Source organism: Helianthus annuus, chromosome 11 (genome assembly GCF_002127325.2).
Source record: "Helianthus annuus cultivar XRQ/B chromosome 11, HanXRQr2.0-SUNRISE, whole genome shotgun sequence".
Taxonomy (NCBI): domain Eukaryota; kingdom Viridiplantae; phylum Streptophyta; class Magnoliopsida; order Asterales; family Asteraceae; genus Helianthus; species Helianthus annuus.
In genome coordinates this window covers 152,540,591-152,566,151 of record NC_035443.2, presented here as the reverse complement: position 1 = coordinate 152,566,151, position 25,561 = coordinate 152,540,591, and the positions used below count along the sequence as shown (strand labels likewise).

Genomic DNA, 25,561 nt, shown 5'->3' with positions numbered 1-25,561 from the left:
CTGTGTTGTGATGTAAATTTTGTTCGGAAACGAGTGGATAAATTCGAGTTACTTTAACTTTCGACGCCGCCGCAACGTGCGACGGGTGAAAATACTAGTATTTATATATTAAAAAACAAAGCCAATGAATAGTAACTTTGAACACTAACTACTCCATTACATCATTGTATATATATAGTTTTATTTCATCATTTAATACATTTGGGCATTTTGGTAAAGTGGTTGGTATAATCTTTTATAACACAAAAACCGCCGGTTCGATTCCTCTCTTTCCACTTCCCTTTTTTTTGGAGGCCACGATCTCATAACACCAAAACACAGCTCTCCACCCCTACACTTTCAGAATCCAGATTCCAGAGGAGAGAAAGAAGCTGAGGAAAGGGAGGGTCTGCTAGAGAGAGAGACGGAGTAGGCTTCTGGCAGGCCTCCGGCGGCAGCAACGGTGGTTAAACGGTCCAAATGATGGTGGATTCAATTGACATTAGGGTTCAGGTGTTTAGCAACGGCGATGATGGTGGATCTAGATATTGAACACGGTGACGTTTGTTAGGGTTCCGCCGTACACGGCGGAGGAGATGGTGGGTCACCGGCGCCATCATGGAGATCCGCTGATGAACCAGGAACCCGAACTCCGGTGGACGCAATGAACAGTACAAAACAGTATATGAGGGCAATAAAAAAGGTCTCCACCAGCACACCCCTGTTTATCTTCTTCATTTGGCAAAAGAGAAAGACAGGAAAGCCGATCAAATCCACCGCCCCGCCGCCGTCTGTGTCCTGTCGTTAAAAGGTTTCAAAGGACGACGGAATGCCAATGAACACAGATCCGCCGCCCGCCGCCGCCTTTGTCCTGACGTTCCGGCCGTCGGTCAGTGATGAAGGTCTCTGGTTCAGACGACGATGGATGGTGGCGATGGTGGTCGATCTGTGTATCGTTGTCACGTTTAACAGCGAATGGAGTGTCGCTGACCACCCACCTTAGACCAGCTTTGGTCGACTTGGTTCAGACTTTCTTCTCTTTTCTCTGGTACAAGTGATTTAAGTACCAACAGAGGTATGTTCCTTGCCTCCTCCAAACTCTTCACGCCAGTTTTTTTTTTGCCAATTTAGGGTCTGGTGCCAATGGGAAATTAAGAATTGAGGTATGTTTGGTGGAGGTGGGATTTATTTGTTTTTTTGGGTGTTGATTATTTAAACAATGATTTAGGGTTTTTCTTGGTTGTTTCATAATTACAGAGATTGAGATTGCCTGATCATGGGTTTTTCCGATTGGCTGTGATGAGTTCAAATTCTTTTTTCAAAAATTGTTGAGGATGGCGTGGCAAGGATGATGGATGGTGAGTTTTGACCTGCAACCCGTCTTGCAGCCCTGATTTTTGAAAGCTCTGAGCCACAGAAAACTCGATTTTTGCTTGGGTGTGTATTTTTGCTTTGTTTTGCTGTTATTTTTTTAAGATGTGTCTATGCACCCCAACAGACGGTTTTGATTTCCTTGATTTGTATGCATTAGTCTAATTGTCACTGGCTATGATGTAAATCTGAGCCACTTTACACTTTGAATTCTTGGTTAAATCTGTGCCACAGTTTAGTTTGAGTCACAATTAAACCAGATTTGCGCGTTGCGCGAGCAACCCTAGGACATTTCAGGTATTTAACACAAGACACGTGGGGTTTCCTCAGCCTCCACCGCTTACCATGCCACCATATCTCCTGGGTCAACTGTTGAGTCAGACATCGGTAGGGTCCTGCAACACGCTTAATGTTATAGAGGATCAACCAGCATTCTAGCCATTGTGCATTCAATCTGATATATTAGTTTTTGGTTCGTTGTTGTTAAACATGTCTTTTTTTAAATATCTAATCAACCATCTTGACAGGTTGAAGATGAATGTGATGGATTCGATTGCTCCTCACTTAAAGCTACTCTTTAAAGAATTGATTATTATGGTTATAACGGCAAATGCAATGGTGTGGATGGGTGTTGGGTAGTCATGGCTACTGTTTGATCAAGAGGCAAGTTTATACTTTTGTGCTAGATTAGTTTATATTAGTTGATGATGGTAAATTGGGAATTTTAGGGTGTGCATGGGTCGTTTATTTATTTATTTTTTTTGGCTCAGGTCGAACTAAAAGCGATATTTGGTTTTTTGATTTTTTCGGTTTTACGTATAGGTTTGGTTCGGTAATGAGTCAATCTTAGGAATTTTTTTGGTCAGAAGAAAGCTTGTCCGATATAGAAAACAATAAAATCTGGGAATAACACTTTTTTTCCCAAAAATATTGAATTTCAATAACAAACATCAATCTAATGGATGACGTTGGTGAATTGGGTTGTTTTGTGTAGGTGAAGGTAGAGACGAGAGTTGATATCGATGTTCCGAGGGATGTGATCTGCAATGTGGCGGAGAAGCTGGGTGTTGATACGGTGGTGTTGGGTAGTCATGGCTACGCCTACGATTTGATGAAGGTGGAGACGTGTACATACATGGGTTCGAAACCAAATATGTTCACGGTCATGCTATCTCAAGCATGAAGATGAGATTAATTTTCTCTTTTCCTTACGTTATCTGTTTCCCCCTTTTTTCATTTTTCACATTGGGGTTTCCCAGTTGTTTTTTTATAGTTGTTTAGCTTAGATTAATTAGGGCATGGCAAAATCAACTATAGTCTTTGTACACCGACTGTTGCTTTGTATCCACTGTGACACCAGTTCAAAGATCTCAACACTTTTTTTGTCTGATCGTATGACACAACTGTTTCTATGTTTTACCTCATTTCTAGCATATCATTAACATGAACAACTCTTATAATTTTCTTTTAACTACTAACAACATAAGGTTAATTATGTTTCATCCCAAGTTAACAATTTTGGATGATACATCAGTTTAATAAAGAAACTTAAGCAACAATGTGAATTATGATGCAACCCATATTCAACAGTTCTCACACAGGCGTCTCACGAGCACCTATACATTATCAAACGAAGCACGATTCAGTTTAGCACGCCGCAACGCGTGCAGCGATTCGGTTTAATGCGCCGCAACGCGCGCGTGCTATAAACCTAGTTAAGTTAATAAGTGGTTAAAGAATAATTATATAAATTGTGTTATATACTTATATATAAAATAATAATCAGTGTTTGATTTTTTTTCTAAGTGAGACGGTTGAAAAATTTCAAGGGGTGCGGGTGAAAATTTTCAAGGGGTGCGGTCGAAATTTCCGACGAAAAAATAACACTAAAATTTATTCTTTCAAGGGGTGCGTCCACCCACTCTCGGCTTGGAGTGAGTACTGCCTTGATTTGTAGAGGTTGTAGATTTAGTGAAACTTCGTTAAATTTTGTGTCAAATCTCGCCCCTTCGAGTTAAGTTGATGGTGCCTATGATATCTATTACGTTGCATTAGGATGTGAAATCATTGCTTTTGATACAAGTTTTGTGAATGTTTTGTAGTGTATTAAGAAACCCTCGATAGTTTCGTAGCTTATTATAAAAGTTTTTGATGAGTTTTGGTAAATGAAAACACATGAAAGGTTTTTCTATAAATTTTTTCTCATTATACCATTCACTTCATATATGCAACACTTGACTTTTTTTATTTTTCTTTTCAGTTACAACAATAATGTTAACTGATTTGAACCATTGAGCCAAACATGATCATTGGTTCATATTTTTCAAGTTACTCATTTAGGTGAGAATATTCTTGGGAGAGAGACTTTTAAAATAAGTTCAATATGTAGTTAACTTTAGTTAAATAAGTACAAATTAAATATTTATGTAAGGATATTAATATTTATAATTCAGCTTTTCTGTTGTAAATTATAAGGTTCATGATCAAGATGGTAGTTGGGGTGGGTCAGTCTGCATGAAATTACACTTACGAAACAGTAATCAAATTTGCACCTCTCCAACTAACATACTTGTTGGAATAATTGCAATTTGTGTGATTCCAACTATATCCATCACTTTTTATAATTCAAAACTATTACTTTTAATGGATCATGTTTACATATTTAAGTTTTTTTACATATACTTAAGAGAGAATTTCATATATCCATAAATATATTGAAGCTCTTTTTTTAAGAGAAAAATAAAATGGGCCATAATTACATATAATAATATAAATAAACTTAAACTCAAATGTTATACACTAAATGGGCCATAATTACATATATTAAAACTCAAATGTTTTACACTATGAAATGAACACCAAAATACAAAAGACTTATACATTGAATGGTGACGTGTTAGTAAATTCTAATACCTAAATAAACATTCTAAACTTCTCTAACCCATACAAAACTAAAACATGTGATAAATTACAGCATAAATAATAGTTTCCATCTTGTGTTAATTATAACTAGATGCCATTTGATCGAGAGTTTCCGGTCATCCGTTGATTTATCGATGCTAGTTGGTTTTAAAATAAGCCACGTGGTCAAAGGGGGTTGCACAGCTCTAGAAATGAATAACGTCTGTTGCTACCCAATAGTCGTTGATTTAAGGGGGTCAGTGGAGGAAACAAAGGTCGATCGAAGGGGTGGGGGTGGATGGGGGAATGGCTATTTAAGGGGGCCGAGGAAAGAAAAACTTGTGAATGAAGGGGTCGGAAAAGAACCAATGGTGATTGAAGGGGTCGACTGGGGAAATAACTTATAACTAAAGGGGGTTGGGATGGCCGATGGGGCCTACAGTGAAGAGTCCCCCCGCCCCCTACACGACGCCATAGAAAATGCCAAGCACGGTGTGGTTTTGTGGGTGTGGACTGACCTCCACGCTAGATTTCTATGCCCACACCGTATGATCTTAGTTTACGTAATTATAAAATTCAACTATTAGTTTTTTTTTTCAACTATTAGTTTATTATATATACAAGGTTGCCATTTATCCACTACATTAGAACATATTTACTCTTGCGAGAAAGGTTATTTCTTCTGTTTATAATAAAATAAAAGAATCTTGCGAAAAAGGTTATTTCTTCTGTTTATAAATGTAAAATAAAAGGAAAAAAAAAACAAAATAAGAAAAGAAAAAGACATGATTGGCTAAATGGAGTGGACCCCATCTCCCATTCACCTAACGCCCGTTAATGGAATGATGGGGATGCCCTTGGCACCCAGGTACGGTGTTTAACGCCCCCATGCTGATTTGATATAGTGACGCTACGCTATTCCACAACAAATAGCCTTAGATATCACATGTACGTACAATCCACCATAATTTTGTTCATGATTTCATCTCCACCTCATCAACATAAGCTATTAAGTTAGATTTCACTTACCAATCATTATCCTTCACTCATGTATCAAGAATACTTCTAAACACTTGGGGTCTGTTTGGTATGGGGTAATAGAATAGATGAGAGAATGGAATGAACGAGCTAATGGAATGGACCACGGAATGAAATGGATCATTCCATTCCATTGTGATGTTTGGTTACTCATACATGAATAGAATGAATCATTACTTTGTACAATTTGATAAACAAAAAAAGATGAAGTAACGAAACACAACTGTATTAAAAACGACAAAAATAAAATTGCCTCAATAATAATAATAATAATAATAATAAATTAAGGATAAAAAATTAATAATAGATTTTTGATATATATTAATATTAGTATGAATAATAATAATAACATATTTCTTTCCATTCCTTGAAGGAATGGAAAAAAAACACCTACATACCAAGGAATGAAAATTATTATATTTGGAAGGAGTTACATTCCTTTGTAATGCTCAATTCCATTACTACATGATAACCAAATATGTTTCTTTTCATTCCATTAGAATGATCCATTCCATTCCACATTCCATTCCTTCATACCAAACGCTACCTTGAATTTTATCTTCGATTATCATCCTTCACACACATTCAATTTCGACTAAAAATGTGAACATTTAACCGTTTTTTACCCCTTTTAATTCATATATCAATACCTCTAGTTTCATAGCTTTTGGATTAGGTTTATGTAATCAATATGTTTTAGCCACAATTGCTCATTTGCTCCTTAGTCTTATCCTAAAATAAATACCACCTTCCAAATCTATACTATATAATAAAAGAAACCATTTTGGGACACTTGTTATCATATTAGGCCATGTTTTATAGATAAGTATTATTTTAGTTTAATCTTTTCTAATTAATTATAGATAATTCTCCTACTAAATATTATTTATTTTAATTTTTATCAATAATTATTATTTAGTTTAATCTCCTTCTCATTTATAATATTATTTATTTAACTAATAGATTAAATTACGATTTTGCCCCCTGTGGTTATAGCACTTTTACTCTTTTAGCCCAAAAAGAATTTTTAACATCTGAGCCCTCAACGTCTTTTTTTTTCTAATCTTTTTGGCCCCTAACGTCTTTTTTCTAACCCTTTTAGCCCCTAACATTTAATGGATGGGGTTAGTGTTAGGGGCTAAAAGGGTTAGAAAAAAAGACGTTGGGGGCTCAGATGTTAAGAAATTACGAATAAAGCTCCATAAATTATCTTATTATTTATTTATATTAATTACTAGGTTAGAAATTATATCTTAATAATTAAAACAAATATCGAGCATTTTCATAGCCAGGGTGGAGGGAACAATTTTCTTCTTTATATTAATTACTAGATTAGAAATTATATCTTAATAATTGAAACAAATATCGATCATTTTCATAACGAGGGGGAAGGGAACGATTTTCTTGCTTAACAAATAATTTATTTATTTAATATACTAAAAATACAAGAAGAATAATAACTACATTTATCATACTAATAAATTTATCCAAAAACAACCATCTTTTTAAGATGCAACTCGAGTCTATATGTTTAAATTTTAAAGTTATATAAGGGTATACGGGGCACTCTCGGTGACCCCATGCGGTGACCCAAGTCCCCGCTAGGGAACACCGTCGCCATCCCTGCGGTGAGGCAAATCAGGGACCAAGCTCTGTGTATGTTCACCGCATGAAAGAGAGAGGAGATGGTGGGCCACCCTCATTTTCAACCAATCAATTATTTTCTTTTTTTTTTTGAATAAAAAAACAATTCCCCCCAAGAGAGGAGTGCCGCCATCAAATTGAGGGTGTGAGGGGAGTTTAAGAGGGGAGTTGACGTGGCATAACCTGATTGGGTGTGTGTAAGAGAGGGGACTCCCCTAAGAGGGGAGTGCCCCTCTCACCCTAACTTAATAATCACCGATAATTTATACTTATCTAATTAATTTAAATATTATTTTGTAGCTATAAGTTTATCTAATTGGCTAATTGCTATATGCCTAATCTAAACATTTCAACAATATTTTTAGAACTAATAAATTAAGACCACTGTTATTTAAATAAAACTTGGGTTCACGTCGTTAGAAAGTCGATGATACAGTTTATCTTCTAATCGATGGTTCAAATGTTTTTATATTTATAAACTTGACAAACATCACAAGTTTTGATTATACATAAAACAAAATTTTGTGCGGATATCAGAAAAGTGTATTAAAATATCGTTTTATAGTTGTTAAATCTTCGTTTTTCTCAACCCGTGTAATACTCAGGGTTATAACCTAGTATTAATATAAGATGAATAAAATAATTTTAAAATTAATGGTAAATTTATAATATCACAAATAGGTAAAAAAAAAACAAGTCAATATTATTAAATTAACATTAAATTATTGTTTCCTATTTTTAAAAACATTTCCTCATTAATTTTTTTTGGGACACATATCACTTTTTGGTGTTTTTTTCATCCTTATTTTTTCCTAAAAAAATAAATTCCCCGTCGGATTGAAAATATTACATTTATATATCGGATATCACCTAACCCGTACCCGCGGAATATTGCTTTTTCCTAATCCCATACTCAGCCTAATACCCGTCGAGTATTGGGTATACCCGTCCCGGGTGTTTCGGGTTTCATGTATACATGTCGGGCCTGGGTATTTTACCAACCCAAACGACTATATGTATTAACTGATTACAATATATTTATTCAACATGTGTAATATATGTGTTTGTTCAACCCATGCAATAAACGATTTTTAAAAATGTAACTTTTTATTACTTTGTATATAAAATTTTATTTATTTAACCCGTGTAAGGGTTTTAACCTAGTAATACTATAATTTCCAACATCTTTAATCTATTCAAGTGTCGCATACCCTTGTAGACATGTTTGATCATACTAAAATCAATTTAAAAATCTTTCAATGTAAATAGAACCCTTCAGAACATTTAAACGATGTGTAATTTATACACGAAAATAAGATGTTACAATATAATACGAATCTTTGTATAAAAATAAACTATTTTTGAAAACTTTTGATCTTCGAAACATCTTTAATTTACGAAATGCAACCAAAATCAACAGTTCCAAGAGTTTAAATCATTCACACCAAATAATTCAAGTTAAAGTGTATAAAAGGTTAAAAGATAAGTAGCCTTTAATCACATATACAGATTGAGGAACGAAAGAAGTAGATCTGTTGGGTTTTGACGATCCCCACTTTTGGTCTATGAGACCGTTGGAGTGCTTTTGTGTCCCAGTCGATGGTAATTGACACAAAAATCGTCAAGGGTTGGTTACTTCCTATGTCGGCACACATATTAATGTCATATTAATGTCCTTGTAAAACATTAATGATCAACGATTTCATAGACGCTTTACATACCAGATTTTCATACAAATACATTTTAAATGTTTTAAAGATTCATTTGATACAAACAAAACACATGAATTCACCAAATTTATGTTGACTTTTCAATTTACATGTAGTTCAGGAAATTAGTGGGACTTTGCGTGGAAAAGAAAGGGGACACAAGAACCAGGAAACCAAGAAAGATGCCAACTTTTGGAGGGTTTGCCCACTACATACCGCTTCTTTGTGGACATATAGTAGCCAAAGCCTTGATCTTTAAAACTATATTTTGTTGAAAATACTTTTCATGAAATATTACATTTGGAAGATTGTAAACAATCTACTAAATTTTTGTGTTGTGACGTTTGAATTTATTCATGACAATGGCATGCTTGGTTTGTTTTATTCAGTTAGCATGTTTACTTATATCGTGTGCAATGAGAACTGATCACGATCACACCTCACGCTTCCCACCTATGAGCGGGTGTGACACCGTTGATGGCTTTTTATGCTAATAGAGTCATTACTTACGATAATCGAATAATCGTCAACCATTTTATCTAGCAACTCACACACTATTTCAAAAATAATTGTGTTGTTTCAACTAAATGTTGTAATGGTTACCATTCTATAAAGCATAAGTCTTTGCTCTGGTCTACTCAACTAAATGTTGTAATGGTTACCATTCTATAAAGCACAAGTCTTTGCTCTGGTCTACCTAGGTTTTGAATATACTTTTTATAGCAATATACACACTTATTATCGAGTTTTTTAAAGTTATCTGATTACAATTTCACCAATACATTCAAAATACTTTATTGAAAAAAAAAATCAGAAAGACAGACCGCGAGCCTCTACTAGCGGACCAGCATCTCATTTGGGTTTAAACCCTTCAATTTATTCTCTTATACACACATCAAAATCAGTGGAAACCAAAAATAATAACGTGTCTAGGTGTCCAATCGGAAAACGCCATGACGCGACTTGTGTACCACTCTACTCATGATCGTCTATAAATCATATATGGTAAACTATGTATTGTCGTCATGGTCATCTTCGTCTTCATCATCATAGTGATGGCTTAAACCCTCGTCTTGCTAAAAAAATGTGTCCGCCGTTTTTCCTCTTTCTTGTTGTTAAAATATCATAAAAAAATCGCATTCTCTCGACCCGTTATGTTCCCGAGTCTCATTTAACAGGTGAGGGGAAGGAAAATTTTCTCTCATAATCTCTCCAATTTGGGAGGATGAATATATGGTCATATTTTCTTCCCTTTTCCCTCCCCTCCCCATATTAAATGAAACTCGGGAACATGGTTTTTCATATTTTCATCTATTTTCCCTCCCATCCCCCTGTTAAGACCGTAGGGTATGGTGGGGCGGGAGTTTGGGGCATGAGTTGACACGTGGAGTTCGAGCCCCCCGCTGCCGAGTGACGTGTCCGTGGGGTATGGCGGGGCGTGGCTAGCCCGGCGTGGCATGGCCATATGTATAAAAATAAAAAATAAAAATCTAAAATTAAAAAATACACACAACAATTTAAAAAAAAAAAAAGCCTACAATTTTATTAAAATTTCCTAAACATTATTACAAAATTCTACAAAAAAAAAAGATTACAAAATAAAAAAAAGCCTAAAAAGCTTCCGGCCAGTAACGGGTCTCCCCGAGTTGGCGGCCCTTCATTGCGTCAACGACGCTCGTGACAAGAGCTAGCTCTTCCTCGTGTGTCCAAGAGGCCATCGATCAAGTGTGTGTGGGTAGCAGGTTCGATCAAGTGTGTTTGGGTTGAGGTAGCGGTGGACAGCCGGTGGGGTTGGGGGTTATATATAGCGATGTTGACTGTTGGGAGGGTGAACCGCTTGGCTTGGCCAAACTGTTATAATTTGAATTTTAAATGTGTCCCGCTATGACCTAGCCAACAAGCGAATAGGAGCCGGCCACATAGGATTGCTAGCATGCCCCACGCCTGGCCTTAAACTCCCGCCCCTTGGGCCACGCCCAAACCCAATGCCACCCGAGGTGGTGGCTTGAGCGTTTTCAACCAACCCACGCTCCAACCCTCGCCGCTCGCCCCATACCCCATATTCTAAATGAGACTCGGGAAGAGAATGTATAAGTATACCGGATCTTAAAAAATCATATTAAGCTACATGCTAAAATATTGACACTGTTCAAAAAATTAAAATCATACATATTAAATTAAATCTGAAATTATAGTCGTATATATTAAAGTAAACCACAAACTACAAATACAAAAGTTATAATTCATGCGCGAGTTAAATCTCATTTTACTCTTTGTGGTTTTGGTCATTTTGTCAGTTTAGTCTAAAGGTATCATTTTTCGCCTGTGGGTCCAAAAAGATTTCACCATTGTCATTTTAGTCTAATGGGTTAACATTATCTATTATTTCTGTTAACGAGAAGGGCAATTCGGTCATTTTATATGGTCGAATTGTCCTTCTAGTTAACAGAATTACATATAAAATGACCGAATTGCCCTTCTCGTTAACAGAAAAATGGATGAAGTTAACCCAGTGGATTAAAATGGCAACGATGAAACCTTTTTGGACTCACAGGTGAAAAATAAAACCTTTGGACTAGACTGTTAAAATAGTCCAAATTACAGGAACTAAAATGACATTTAACTCTTCATGCGCTCCCATGGTAGTTACATTATAGCCTTAACGATTCAACATTGGTGAATACGAACTAATAATATGGTTTTTGAATAACATTGGTGAATACAAATTAATAATATGGTTTTTGAATATTGATTAATTATCAATATCAATTGCACCCACCCATATAATACACATAAATATATGACACGTTCAATACATAATAATTTTTGTTGTGTTACATAAATGTATTGCACATATATTCAATACATAACCAGCTTTTGAGTTAAAAACTATAATGTTTTAGATGTAAACACATAAGACGGTTATGCATTCTCATAACCACATCTCTTTCTCTATTATACATCTGATGAAACACTGGTTAACATCTTTTTATCAATACATATAAATCGTTAACACGATTCTATAACAATATAGTTCTATCTTAAACGCGACTATATATATATAACATATATATTTTAATAAGAGTATGATATTTTGTTAGAGAGAGATATATAGTGGGGCCCACTAGAAACACCCAGTAACAAACTTCCCTTCCTTGCTTGCCCTTTTCTTTGCTTCAATTCCCCTACTCCCAACCTACTTCTCCTCCTTCATATTCATTCTCCCTTTCCTACCTCCTCTCATCCCAAATCCCCCCCTTTCTCAACCCACAACAAAATTTCCAAATTGAAACAAACAAGAAACATGTTGGTGAATCCAGAAATGTATGAAGGAAGTGCTTGTTATGATCCAACTCAACTAGACTCCCTAATAGACCATCAAGATGACACAACAAACTTATCACAAACACATCTCCACACCTTCCATCAACCACCCAACTTCCCCTCAATTGAACAACAACAACCATCAACAGATTACCATCTCATGAACATGGAAATGGACCACCACCACAACCAAATCATGCATGATCTCAACTGGCACAATCAACTTCAAGTCGAAAACGACAACACTTGTATCCCAAACATGTCTTTACTAACTCCCAACCCCACCCCACCTGATCTCCTAAACTTATTCCAACTACCAAGATGCTCAAACTCATCAATCTCATTTTCAAACCCGACCAACATCGATCAAACATCATCGTACGATCCTTTACTACCATTAAACCTTCCTCCACAACCGCCCTTCTTTAGAGAACTGCTTCATTCGTTGCCCAACGGGTATAATTTGACGGGTGGCGGCTTGATTTTGGGTGAGATGGATATGGAGAGAGATCATCAATTGTATAATGAAGGGGATGGGATTTTGAAGTTTAGTAGAGATATTGTTGGAAAAGGAAGAGATGGTAAAGATACAAAACATTTTGCTACTGAAAAACATAGAAGACAACAATTGAATGACAAATTTGATGCTTTGAAGAATTTGGTCCCAAATCCCACTAAGGTATGTATGATACAACAACTTTTATCATTAGAAAATGTTTTGGGTGGGCTAATTGTCTAATTTTTTTTTCTTTTTTTCTAAATTCATTCCAATCACCAGGGCAAATTATATAAGGATTAAACTTTAACGTGTGGAAATGTTTCGAGGTGGGCTAATTGTCTAAAATTTTGTATTCATTAAATTTTTAAACTTATAAAACTTTACCGAGGAGAAATGTTCTGGGGTGAGCTAATTGCCTAAAATTTTGTGTTCATTAAAATTTTTATTAATAAAATTTGTGTTCATTAAAATTTTTATTAATAAAATTTTACCAGGGTACCGTTCCCTATATATTTTTTGATATCTAATACAAGTTGGGTTTGATCATGAATAAAGGCGGATCGAGCATCGGTTGTAGGAGATGCAATAGAATACATAAACGAGCTCAAACGAACAGTGGAGGAACTCACAATTCTTGTGGAACGAAAAAGATGTAACCGAGGAAGGATGAAGAAGCACAAAATCGAAGATGATTCGACATTAGATGTCGAGAGCATCAACACTAGGCCGAATGGCGGTGGTGATGACCGACAAGGGTATAATGGAAATTCGACTTCCGCATTGAGGAGTTCTTGGCTTCAAAGGAAGTCGAAGAACACTGAGGTCGATGTTCGAATCATTAATGATGAAGTTAACATCAAATTGGTTCAACAAAAGAGGATCAACTGTTTGTTACTTGTTGCTAAAGTTCTTGATGAACTTCAGTTGGATCTTCATCATGTTGCTGGTGGGCTAATTGGTGATTTCTATAGTTACCTGTTTAATACCAAGGTACATGTATTTATTGAAAAAAATATACATAATTTTGGTATATTACAATTTCTCGAGTAAAATGCCAAATTGGTCACTAAGTTTAGGTCACTTTTGTCAATTTAGTCCAAAAAAAATGAAACCTTTTGAATCTGGGTCTATGAGGTTTCAATGTTGATGCCATTTTCATCCAAAAGACAAACTGGGTAAAATTTTTTGTTAACCTCCACCTTTTTTTGTCGAGGTGGAGTTTAACAAAAAATTCTCAGTTTGCATTTTGGATGAAAGTGGCATCAAATTTGAAACCTCATAGACCCAAATTAAAAAGGTTTCATTTTTGGACTAATATAGGAAAAGTGGCCTAAACTCAGGACCATTTTCGCATTTTACTCAAATTTCTAAATTGTAAAATATACATGAAAAGATCACAAAACTAAATTTGATATATTAAAGTCCACAAACTCGAGGTTAGAGGCTTTAACATTAAAAAATGTAGTATAGTTTTTCGATTTTTTTATAAGCTAATAAATTTTATTAAACCAAATTAATTTGGGTGAAAAAGTATATTGGACTTTTATAATGTTGATTTTTTTATAAAAAAAATATATATATACACATATATATATATATATATTTTTGTAATTTTGAATGTCTATATGGATGCAGATTTGTGAAGGGTCATCTGTTTATGCAAGTGCCATAGCGAATAAGCTGCTTGAGGTGGTGGACAGACACTATGCAAGTATCCCAGTAGCTACTGGGTATTAGGTAACTACTATGAACGTACAACACTTATTTGCATAACGTACAACCCATTAAAACTGTTTCATGCTATTTATTTTCTTGGAAAGTACAAGTATTTTCGTAACTAACTGATAACTATGTAATAATATTTACATCGTACAACTAATAATGCATGCCATGCTAAGAAATAAAACCACGATCAAAGAACGATTTTTCTACAAAATTACTAGGATGTGATATTTGGGCGCAAACCTTTGAATCTCTATAATATCGGTTATGTGTTGCACTCTTGACTCTCTCCCCGTTAGGCCTGTAAACGAACCGAACGTTCATAAACGGTTCATGAACTTGTTCGTCGGGAAGTTCGTCTATACTCGTTTATTTAATAAACGAACAAACATGAACATACCTTGTGTTCACTCATTTATGGTCGTGAACGTTCATTTAAATTTTAGTAAATACATAAATAGTTATATTTATATAAATATTAGGTTTCCTAACTACTTATATAAATATAACTAATTAGTAATTGAGTTTTCTAGTAATAAAAAATGAAATTTTAAAAATTTTCTTATATCGTAATTAATCACTTACTTAATATTTATATTAAACGCTACTTAATCTTAGTATCTATGAACCTTAATTTAGATGTGTTTTTGAATGAACTAAAATATATTAGACTTGTCTTTTTGTGTTCGCTAATGTTAAATTGTGTTTGCTTATATTTGTTCAATTACGTTCATTTGTGTTTCTTTATGTTTATTCAATCATGTTAATTTATGGTTATTCAAATATGTTCAGTTAAATATTTTTTGTTTATATTCATGAACTGTTCGTTTAAGACTACTCCCATAAACTATAAACGAGTCGTTAAATGTTTTACTCATTTATAGTCTTGAACCTCTAACTTAATGAATTATGTAAAAGTGATCAACATACGATATGTCTATACATGTTTTGCCCAATCATAACTTATGATACAAATAAATAAGAAATCAAAATATTTTCAACAATAATATACATGAATATTTTACCTAGCAGTATCCTTAGAATAAAATTATAAATATTCGTTTGTTTGATGAAAGAATAAAATTATAAAATGTGAATACCTTAAAAAGAAAAAAAAAGTAAGGTACAAAAGAAACTAATTGTTTAATCTCCACTCACTCTCCAAAAGTGTTCAATAATATGATATTGTGATGTAGAAGAGTCTACAACTACCATATTTCAAGATGTTTTGACCATCTTCATGACTTGTAAATAAAGTACGGATTCCTTGAAAAAGTACAATAGTATGCAAGTGTCCGTAGGCGGTAACTACCGGTTAATTAGGTAAAAAAATCCCCAAGGTACAACTGATTTTCCATAAGCCATCCGTATAACCAACTCAACATCTGCAAAATCATGTTGTAAACGTCAAACAAATACTAAAATTTACTTGCCATTTGTTCACCTTTTTATTTCCTAGAAACATAAGAGTTTTGTCAATTGCTATGTTTATCTCTAATTTTTATTTTAGTTTTAAACATTACTGAGTTATGCATTTACCATTACTTGTTAACTTGGCGTACATTGAGACCCCTTTATTTGATCAATGCAACGACACATACATGTGTGTGTTGTTTGTTTTTCCTGTTTTAGTGTGTATACTACTATAGATTTAATAACTATTTTATTAACCGATGAATGTTTAATACAGTCAGTGGTTTACCAAGGTTTATTTATATTTTTTTATGGGGGTCGGAAATTTTAGGGATGGATTGACTATCACTATATATTAACTTTTTCGGTTCAGTTTGAGTCAGGTTGGGTCAAGTTAATATATTTGTAAGTTTTAGAAGATGATTCTTCAACTTTTCTTTGAAAAAATAGTTCCTTTGTATGATTCATATTTTTTGAAGACTTAAATAATTTAATTTTGGGCCTAAACAACTTAACTATTAACATGGCCTTGTGGGCTTAAATATCTATGTTGCTTTTTGTATTTGCTTTGTCGTAGACTTAAATATTATATATTATATTATATTATATTATATTATATTATATTATATTATATTATATTATATTATATTATATTATATTATATTATATTATATTATATTATATTATATTATATTATATTATATTATATTATATTATATTATATTATATTATATTATATTATATTATATTATATTATATTATATTATATTATATTATATAACTATTAATTTGTAACATATGTAGGCTTAATGAGATTGTATTTCATGCTTGAATGATGTTTTGTACAATTTAGACAAAAAGTATAACTATTAATTTGTAACATAAGTAGGCTTAATGTGATTGTACTTGATGCTTTAATGGTGTTTTGTACACTTTAGACAAAAAGGCAAAGTGAAAACATTATAAATTTATATACACGTCGAAACGTAGAACAACTTGAATTTATAACAAGACGTATATAAAAATATGCACGTAAAAATGGTTTCTTTAAACGAAAACGTATTATATTTGACCTGACTCGTCTATAAATAAAGTTTACGTCAGAATGTAGAACAAATCATATTTATACCTACCCGTACATAAAATATGCACGTAAAAAATAAGTTTTAAGTAAAGGAAGTGTAGGGGTAAACCGAAACAAAATATTAATAAAATATTTAATAGGTTAAAAACGTTCGTAAAACCGTGTCAAATTTTATGCCCCCGCCGCAACGCGAGGGTACTTAATACTAGTTTAATACTAGTTTATATTGATTTATATTTGTTATTTGGATTGTACAACATGGCTATAATTTGAAACTATTAAATTATTTTTTTGGGTCAGTGTCAAAACTTTATTTCTTGTTAAATACACGTATATTAACTATTATTAATAGTGAATAATATGAATCCTTCAATCATTAAAATTTATAATCACTAGTTAATACATGTATTATCATATAAATATATTATTTGCAGAACTTTTATTATAGTGTATTTACTAACAAAGAAATATATTCTATTGCTATTTAATGGGTTTTAAATAGTGAATAAAACAGTTTATAATGATTCTTAAGTATGTAATAATTATTTTTATTATTATTTATTGGAAATACAATTCAAATTAAGAACTCCAGGAATTTTAATAGCTAATTTGGGGTTGTTATTATTATTGCAGTGACGAAATTGACCTTCAAGTTGTGGAACAAGATGGCATCAGTGGAGGCAAGGCAAGGTTCTAGGGAATTTGGTTTAGTTTTATTAATTAACAACATAAGGAAGTTACTACAACACTACTAATTAGCTATTAGACAATAAATGCAAGGGTATTTTGGACAATGACAAAATGTTTATCTACATAATATATATTTTGGGATTTATCTTTTATTTGGTGACATTTAAAACTGATATATACACATATGAAAAAAAAAAATTGGACACTAAAGTGCTGTCATGAAAATGAAAATGGAAATTTCATAATGTCAAATTTTTTGTTACCCTTTCTTTTAAAAAGATGTTACTCTTTTAAGATCTTAAGTTAAATAGATAATACATGTCAATTTCGTATTCTTACTATCTTTACCTCATCTCATCGGATCTTTTTAAGTTAACGCCTTGCTCAAAATATACGTTGATCATGTAGAAATCAATCAGTGGCGGAACTAGAACCTTAACTCAGGGGTATCCAAAAAAAAAAAATTCACCTTACAATCATACAATATTAAAAAAACGACAATAAATAAATAAAGTAAAACAAATACCTAATAGATTTGTTCTCTTCTGTTTTTCAAAATTTGAAATCGTTCCATCACATCGTCGTCTTTTACTTCATGTAAAAAATCCTTTTCGACCGCACAAATCATAGCGTTGTTCAAAAATTTCGGGCCCATTCGATTGCATAAATCCGTCTTGACAAGCTTCAATTTCGAAAAACATCTTTCAACGGTTGCGGTTGCAACCGCTAAAAGCAAAGCTAGCTTCACTACCCGATAAACTGAAGGAGAAGAACTATACGTTCCCGTTTCAACCATAACACTCGCAAGATCATTTATTACATTCAAGTTTGCAAAATTATCATCGCTTATAGTGTGACGAAATAACTCAATATCACCCAAAAGAGTCCATATTTCTTGTGTAGTAAAATAATCCGGGTACATCTTAGCAAACGCCAATATCTTCGATGGGACAAACTTAGAAAAACCGTTACAAGGATTTAAACACGACATATTTTTTTATCAAATTAGTTGTTACCTCACTAAATCGATTTCCTAATTCTTGAATCCGCATGTCCAAAACCTCATTAAACATGTCAACTTCAAAATGATGTCGATTTGTAAAGACATTCTTTCGGTTTCTTGGATTACCATAATTTTCCGTCATGTCCAACATTGTAGTGTTGTATTTTTTACAAAAGAAAGTCACTTTTTCCAACATCGGCTCAAACCCATTTGGCCTTAAAGCATTTAATTCTCGTTTTGTATCATTTATCAAATTGGCCACTTCTATTAAATCTTTAGCTTTTTGCTGAAGGTGTTTTGAAAGAGCATTTGTGTGCTTAATATATCCCCATCAAATGCAAATAAAAAACAAACTCGAGTTTTTTAACATATAACATTGTAACTGGTTTGGGCTTACATATAACACTATAACCGGGCTTAATAACAATTGTTTGAGCTTATTATTTACAATCTTCATTATTTAATGTAAACACTTCATAACTGGGCTTTAATAACAATTGGTTGGGCTATATAAACTGATTCGGGCTTATTATTTACAACTACAATTTGGGCTTAAAATTTTTTAGGGGTGTCCTCGTAGTTGTTTAGGGGCGTCCTTTGTATAAAAAATCGAAAACAAAATGAAATTTTACACTACCGGTACAAAGTTGAGCCGTAGCCCGTGCTACGGCCGGTATTACATTAGGTCCGCCTCTGAAATCAATTGTTGCTCGAAATGTACGTTGACTATGTAGAAATCAATTGTTGGGTATAAAGCTATCTGGGACAATATGTGATCGAACAAAAATGATGAAAACGATTATAGAACAGTGTCACGGCCCTCGGCCCCGGTTTGACCCGGTCTAGAGCCGCGAGGCAGGAAATCCCGTGGTATTTAATTAAATGACAGCGGAAGTCTTTTTAAACAGGATCTTTTTTTTAATATTAAAACTGCTCGTTTTATATAATATAGGGATAAATCCCATAATTTACAATAAGGTGATTTCCCGGGGAAATCTTTATTTCTCAAAACATGTTTTCTTTATTTATTCACATTGAGCCACTTTTCTAAGCTTGTAGTGCTCCACGGCACTTTTCTTTGCTCACAACAGATCACCTGAAACATGTTTGAAAAAGGTTTTGTCAGCAGGGAAATACTGAGTGAATAATTCAGTTTTACTAAAATGACACGTTGTTATAATTTACAGTAATAACAGCGATTACAATGTTTCCATATCAACCAACTACCCACAGTACTTGTCACTCGACCGGATCTGTGACTGTGGTCATATCACTGTTGGGTCCGTTCACCCACAAGTGACGTAAATCACTATTTAGGTCCGACTACCTAATAGTGTATATCATGATTTAGGCTCGCTCACCTAAAATGATACAAACAGTAGTAATGTGCACAATACCCCACATACCGGCTGTAATTTGGTGATTACAGAGACTTAATCCCTGTAATTATAACTTTTGGAAAATACTTTGGAGTATTGTAAAGCAGTTGATAAAAAGAGAATGACTCACATTGCAGATTTAACGAGCAGAGTATAAGCCTACTGATTAGCCTTGATTAACCTAATTTAAATAATAATGCACACACAAACGGGTTAGTAACTAATACAGCAGTTACGACAATTCACGAGATTAAACCCTCACAACGATTTACAAGTGCAATACTTAACAATTCAGCGGATTCACAACGAATGACAGAGTATAGTCCGAGTTCGAACAGCACTCAAACATTCAAGTCAAAATCACGGTGAATAACAAAGTATAAACTCAATTTGAGCGGCACTTAAACAATCGTTGGATAGTTATAATCGATCGGACTTTGAATCGTAATAGCGATCGAGTTATTACCCTGATTGCGGCAGCGTTTCGAGATTAGTGTGTGTTGTATAGTAATCGAACTATAACTTAGTGAATATTGTGAATTTGTACGTCGAACGAACAGTAAACTTCAAGTGCCAACCCCACCTATTTATACTGAATTTTTGTTCCCCCCGCGTGTTGCGACAGAGGACATAAGTCCTGTCGCGTGTCGCGGCGGATGACAATTCTAGGGTAGGGTAGGTTCGTGTCCAGGTAGCTTGGATGAGTTGACAGTTTGTGAATTTGAAAGTTAGACAACGAATTATTATAATAATTATCAGCTAGGGTTTACCCCCCCACCCTGAGTTTTAGGGGCCCTGATCCTAATTCCGATTGTTATGAAAATTTTAGGGTTTATGCAGAATTACTTGGGTTTCTCAATTAGGGTTTCCTTAATAGATAATTATCCTACTAAGTATTAATTTTAGTGAGAGTTGTTACATCCTCCCCACCTTAAGAAAAATCTCGTCCTCGAGATTTACTGGAATAAATGAGGATATTTCCGCTTCATTTCTGATTCCAGCTCCCAAGTGTATTCTGGTCCTCTCTTTGAATCCCATTTGACTTTGACTAGCACTAGTCGCTTATGTTTGAGAAACTTGACTTTCTTGTCTTCTATTTGCAGTGGTTTCTCTATGAATTTTAACGTTTCATTTACCTCTACATCTTGAAGAGGTACTACCAGGGATTCGTCTGATAAACATTTCTTGAGATTGGATACATGAAATACATCATGTACTCCAGCTAATTCTTCTGGTAGTTGTAAGCGATAAGCAACTGGTCCTATTCGTTGCATTACTGAAAATGGTCCTACGTATCTTGGACTCAGCTTTCCTTTCTTACCGAATCGTACTACTCCTTTCCAAGGAGAGACTTTCAAAAGTACCTTGTCTCCTACTTGAAATTCTAGTGGCTTACGGCGATTGTCTGCATAGCTTTTCTGGCGATCCCTAGCCGTCTTTAGTCTTTCCTTGATTTGAGTTATCTTATCAGTAGTTTCTTGCAGAATTTCTGGACCTGATAATTAGCTTTCTCATATTTCTGCCCAACAAACTGGGGTTCTGCACTTGCGTCCATACAGTGCTTCGAATGGAGCAGCTTCGATGCTTGAATGATAACTATTATTATAGGAGAATTCAATTAAGGGTAAGTGGTTATCCCAATTACCACCAAAATCTATTACACATGCTCGAAGCATGCCTTCCAGGGTTTGTATCGTCCTTTCACTTCGTCCGTCTGTTTGTGGATGATATGCCGTACTTAAATTTAGTCGGGTTCCCATTGCTTTCTAGAAACTGGTCCAAAAATGGGAAGTGAAACGACTATCCCTATCCGATACAATGGAGAGTGGAACTCCATGTAAGGATACCACTTCGTCTACGTACAACTTTGCTAACCTTTCCATGCTAAAGGTTTCTTTCATAGGTAGGAAATGAGCTGATTTGGTTAATCGGTTCACAATTACCCAAATTGCATCATTACCTTTTCTGGTTTTGGGTAATTTAGTAACAAAGTCCATTGTTATGAGTTCCCATTTCCATACAGGCATTTCTAGCTGTTGTAGTAATCCTGAAGGTTTCTGGTGTTCGGCCTTAACTTGTGAACAAGTAAGACACTTCGATACATAACTAGCTATATCCTTTTTCATTCCTATCCACCAAAAATGGTTTCTTAAATCTTGGTACATCTTATTGTTTCCTGGATATACGGTATACCTAGATTTATGAGCTTCTTCTAAAATCTTATTTCTTAAATCTCCTTGCTTAGGTACCCAAATTCTCTTCTTATGGAATCTCCAAATTCCATCACTTCCTTGTTCCAGTTCCTTTATATAACCTTTCATTTCTTCAGCATCGTCCTTGATTGCTGTTTCTTGAATTTTCTTCAATTGCTCCATTAAATCTACTTGTAGATTTAATCTAAGAGCACGGGCTCGCTTTTGCTTCTCCTGATACTTACGACTTAAGGCATCTGCGACTACGTTTGCCTTTCCTTCGTGATATTGAATATCACAGTCGTAATCGCTTAGGATTTCCATCCATCTTCTTTGCCTCATATTTAACTCTTTTTGCCCAAATATGTACCTTAAACTTTTATGATCTGTATAAACAGTAAACTTACTTCCATAATGTCTCCAGATTTTAAGGGCAAAAATTATGGCTCCTAATTCTAAATCATGAGTCGTATAGTTTTCCTCGTGCTTCTTCAATTGTCTGGAAGCATACGCAATTACCTTTTTGCGTTGCATTAATACACATCCGAATCCTAACTTTGAAGCATCACAATATACTTCAAAATCTTCTGTTCCTTCGGGTAAGGCTAAAATTGGAGCATTCGTCAATCGGTGCTTTAAAATTTTAAAAGCTTCTTCTTGTCTAGGTCCCCATTCAAACTTAACGGCTTTACAGGTCAGCTTAGTCAAAGGTACAGCTATCTTAGAAAAATCCTTAATAAATCGTCTATAGTATCCAGCTAAGCCTAGAAAACTTCTAATTTCCATAGCTGTTTGCGGGACCTTCCATTTGGTGATGGCTTCTATTTTAGAAGGATCTACATGAATTCCTTCGTGATTCACCATGTGACCTAAAAATTCTACTTCTTGCAACCAGAATTCACACTTCGAGAATTTGGCATAAAGTTTTTCCTTTCTTAACAAAGTTAAGAGTGCATGCAAGTGCTTGCAATGTTCTTCCTGGCTTTTGGAATAAATAAGTATATCGTCGATGAATACGATTACAAATTTATCCAAGTATGGTTTACAGATCCGATTCATCATGTCCATAAATGCTGCTGGGGCATTTGTTAGTCCAAAGGGCATGATTGTAAACTCATAATGACCATACCTAGTTCCGAAAGCAGTTTTAGGTATGTCTTCTTCTTGTACTTTCAATTGATGATATCCAGAGCGCAAGTCTATCTTAGAAAAATACCTAGCGCCTTGAAGTTGATCAAAAAGATCGTCAATTCTAGGTAATGGATATCGATTCTTAATTGTAACTTTATTTAGTTCCCTATAATCGATACACATTCTCATCGATCCATCCTTCTTTTTAACAAACAACACTGGGGCTCCCCACGGGGATGAACTAGGTTGTATAAACCCTTTGCTTAGTAATTCATCTAACTGCTTTTTCAGTTCTAGCATTTCGGTGGGTGCTAATCGATAAGGTGCCTTGGCTATTGGTGTAGTTCCTGGAATTAGATGAATTTTGAACTCTACTTCTCTATCGGGTGGTAACCCAGGTAATTCTTCTGGAAAGACATCTGGGTATTCTGAGACGATAGGGATGTCCTGTAGTTCCTTACTTTTAGTGTTAATGATTACAGAAATCATATACACCATTTCTTGTTTTCTTGAATAACTAGCCAACTTCATTACTGAAATGAATTTCAGTGGCTTTCGAGGTTTATCTCCTGTAATTAAAATTACCTCTCATGTGGGAGTACAGATTTCTACGGAATTCTTATCACAAAGGATTCGAGCGTGGTTGGCTACTAACCAATCCATTCCTAATACTACATCGAATCCGGCTAATTTCATAGGTAACAGGTTTGCAGAGAACTTATGTCCTAAAAGTTCTATTTTTCCTTCTTGCAAAACGTTATTTATGTTAATAGATTTTCCATCTGCCGTTTCGACTGTAATAATCTGCCTAAGGGTGGTTAAGGGTAAGTTAAGAGCTTGGCAGAATGAAGTATTGATAAAACTTTGGTTTGCACCAGAGTCAAATAATACTTTTGCAAAAAACGTTATGAACTAAGAATGTACCGGCTATCACATCCGGAATGAGTTCCGCTTCCTGCGTAGTCAACTGGAATGCTCGTGCATTCTTCTTGGTAGCTCCGTCGGCCAACTTAGTTTTATTATCTGCTGGTTTTGCTAGCTTAGGGCATTTTGTTTGAAAATGTCCAGGTTCTCCACAGTTGTAGCAAATTATTGTTTTCCTTCTACATTCTTCTTCCCGGTGTCCTATAGCTTTGCAAAAGTTACAGGTCACATTATACCTTCCAAAGTGATTCTTTCTGCAATTTCTGCAAAAAGGCAAATTTGCAGCTTGCCTCGTTCCTCTCTTCTTGAATTTATTGCTATTATTACCCACACGAAATCCTTGGGTAATCTTTTGAGCCAATGCCTTCTTTCGATCTTCTTCTCTTGCACGTACCAGTTCATCAGTTAGGGTATTAGCTAATTCCACAGCATCGTCAATAGTGCGAGGTCTCGGAGCTTTAACGATGTTACGGATTTCACTAATTAATCCCCAAACATAACGGGAAATGAGTACCGGTTCTGGAGAAGCCAGGGTAGGTACCACTCTCGCATATTCGAAGAATGTCGAAGTATATCCCCGACAATCTACGCCTATCATACGATGACTCAGGAACTTGTTGGACATTTGTTCCTTTTCGTATTCGGGACAGAATTTTCTTTCTACAAGACTCTTAAATTCTTCCCAGTTCATCACATAGGCCACCCTTCTTCCTTTTGCTTGTAGCACTGTGTTCCACCATTCTAGCGCCCCTTCTTTGAACAAATTAGACGCATACATGACCTGATCTTCTTCAGCACATTTACTTATTGCAATTACTGCTTCGGTTTTCTCTAACCAACGCAGTACTGCAGTTGCTCCTTCGTTACCTGCAAATTCAGCAGGTTTGCAAGCAAGGAATTCTTTGTAAGTGCAACCAGGCGTTGCAGCTTTCATTTTCTTAGGAGGTGGAGCCTGTCGTGGATTATTATTGTCATGATTGCCGCCTCCATTTATACTATGACTAAAATTATCTTCCTGGGTACGTTTACTAGGAATGATTTGTTGCGGTTCGACAGGTTTCTGAGCAGCAGCCATGATTGCAGCAATAGCATAGCTATCCCTTGAGTGATGATATTTTCAATATCTTGTCTAGTCATATATTGGTTTTCCTGATTTTGCTCAGATTGATTCCCTTCATTAACTGGTTCATTACTAGCGTTTTCCATCTGATAATTATTATAGATATACTATTAGTATCAACGATTGTAAATAAAACAATGGCAAGTAATCACATAAATCTTTTTCACAACACACATATATATAGCCAAAATTGTCGATGTCTCGACTTCTATTTTGTTTTATAGATTGTATAGGCATCCATACACACTGTTTATCTCACAATGTTTTATTTCCCATTTTACAGAGTTAGATTTTACTATTACTATTACTATTATGATACAGACACACTTCCCACCCTACTATCCTTTAGTCAACTGGCAGTTTTAGTAGCGACGCTCCCTTTCGTCGTACTTCCAGGAGATTTGTTCCCCCATTTCCCGGATCCTATTCCCTGTACCT

The 25,561-nt window shown here is 34.7% G+C and overlaps 1 protein-coding gene and 1 long non-coding RNA gene across 2 annotated transcripts; both read left to right on the top strand.

Annotated features, from left to right (window-relative positions):
- Positions 1-239: 239 nt before the first annotated feature.
- On the top strand, positions 240-2,008 carry LOC110890821. The gene is made up of 3 exons (XR_002564794.1): positions 240-1,054; positions 1,237-1,416; positions 1,878-2,008. It is a non-coding gene; the product is annotated as an uncharacterized LOC110890821 (long non-coding RNA).
- Positions 2,009-11,761: 9,753 nt separating this feature from the next.
- LOC110890823 (transcription factor bHLH91) lies at positions 11,762-17,526 on the top strand. Its single transcript, XM_022138470.2, has 4 exons — positions 11,762-12,645; positions 13,021-13,455; positions 14,101-14,202; positions 17,318-17,526. The coding sequence occupies exons 1-3, from the start codon at positions 11,947-11,949 to the stop codon at positions 14,200-14,202; spliced, it is 1,236 nt and encodes a 411-aa protein (XP_021994162.1). The 5' UTR covers positions 11,762-11,946; the 3' UTR covers positions 17,318-17,526.
- Positions 17,527-25,561: the final 8,035 nt, after the last annotated feature.

Bases quoted from the DNA above. Each gene is read 5' to 3' on its own strand.
- LOC110890823 (XM_022138470.2), top strand. From the start codon at position 11,947: ATGTTGGTGAATCCAGAAATGTATGAAGGAAGTGCTTGTTATGATCCA. The intron at 12,646-13,020 runs GTATGTATGATA...TCATGAATAAAG, and splicing joins TGGTCCCAAATCCCACTAAG to GCGGATCGAGCATCGGTTGT. The intron at 13,456-14,100 runs GTACATGTATTT...ATATGGATGCAG, and splicing joins GTTACCTGTTTAATACCAAG to ATTTGTGAAGGGTCATCTGT.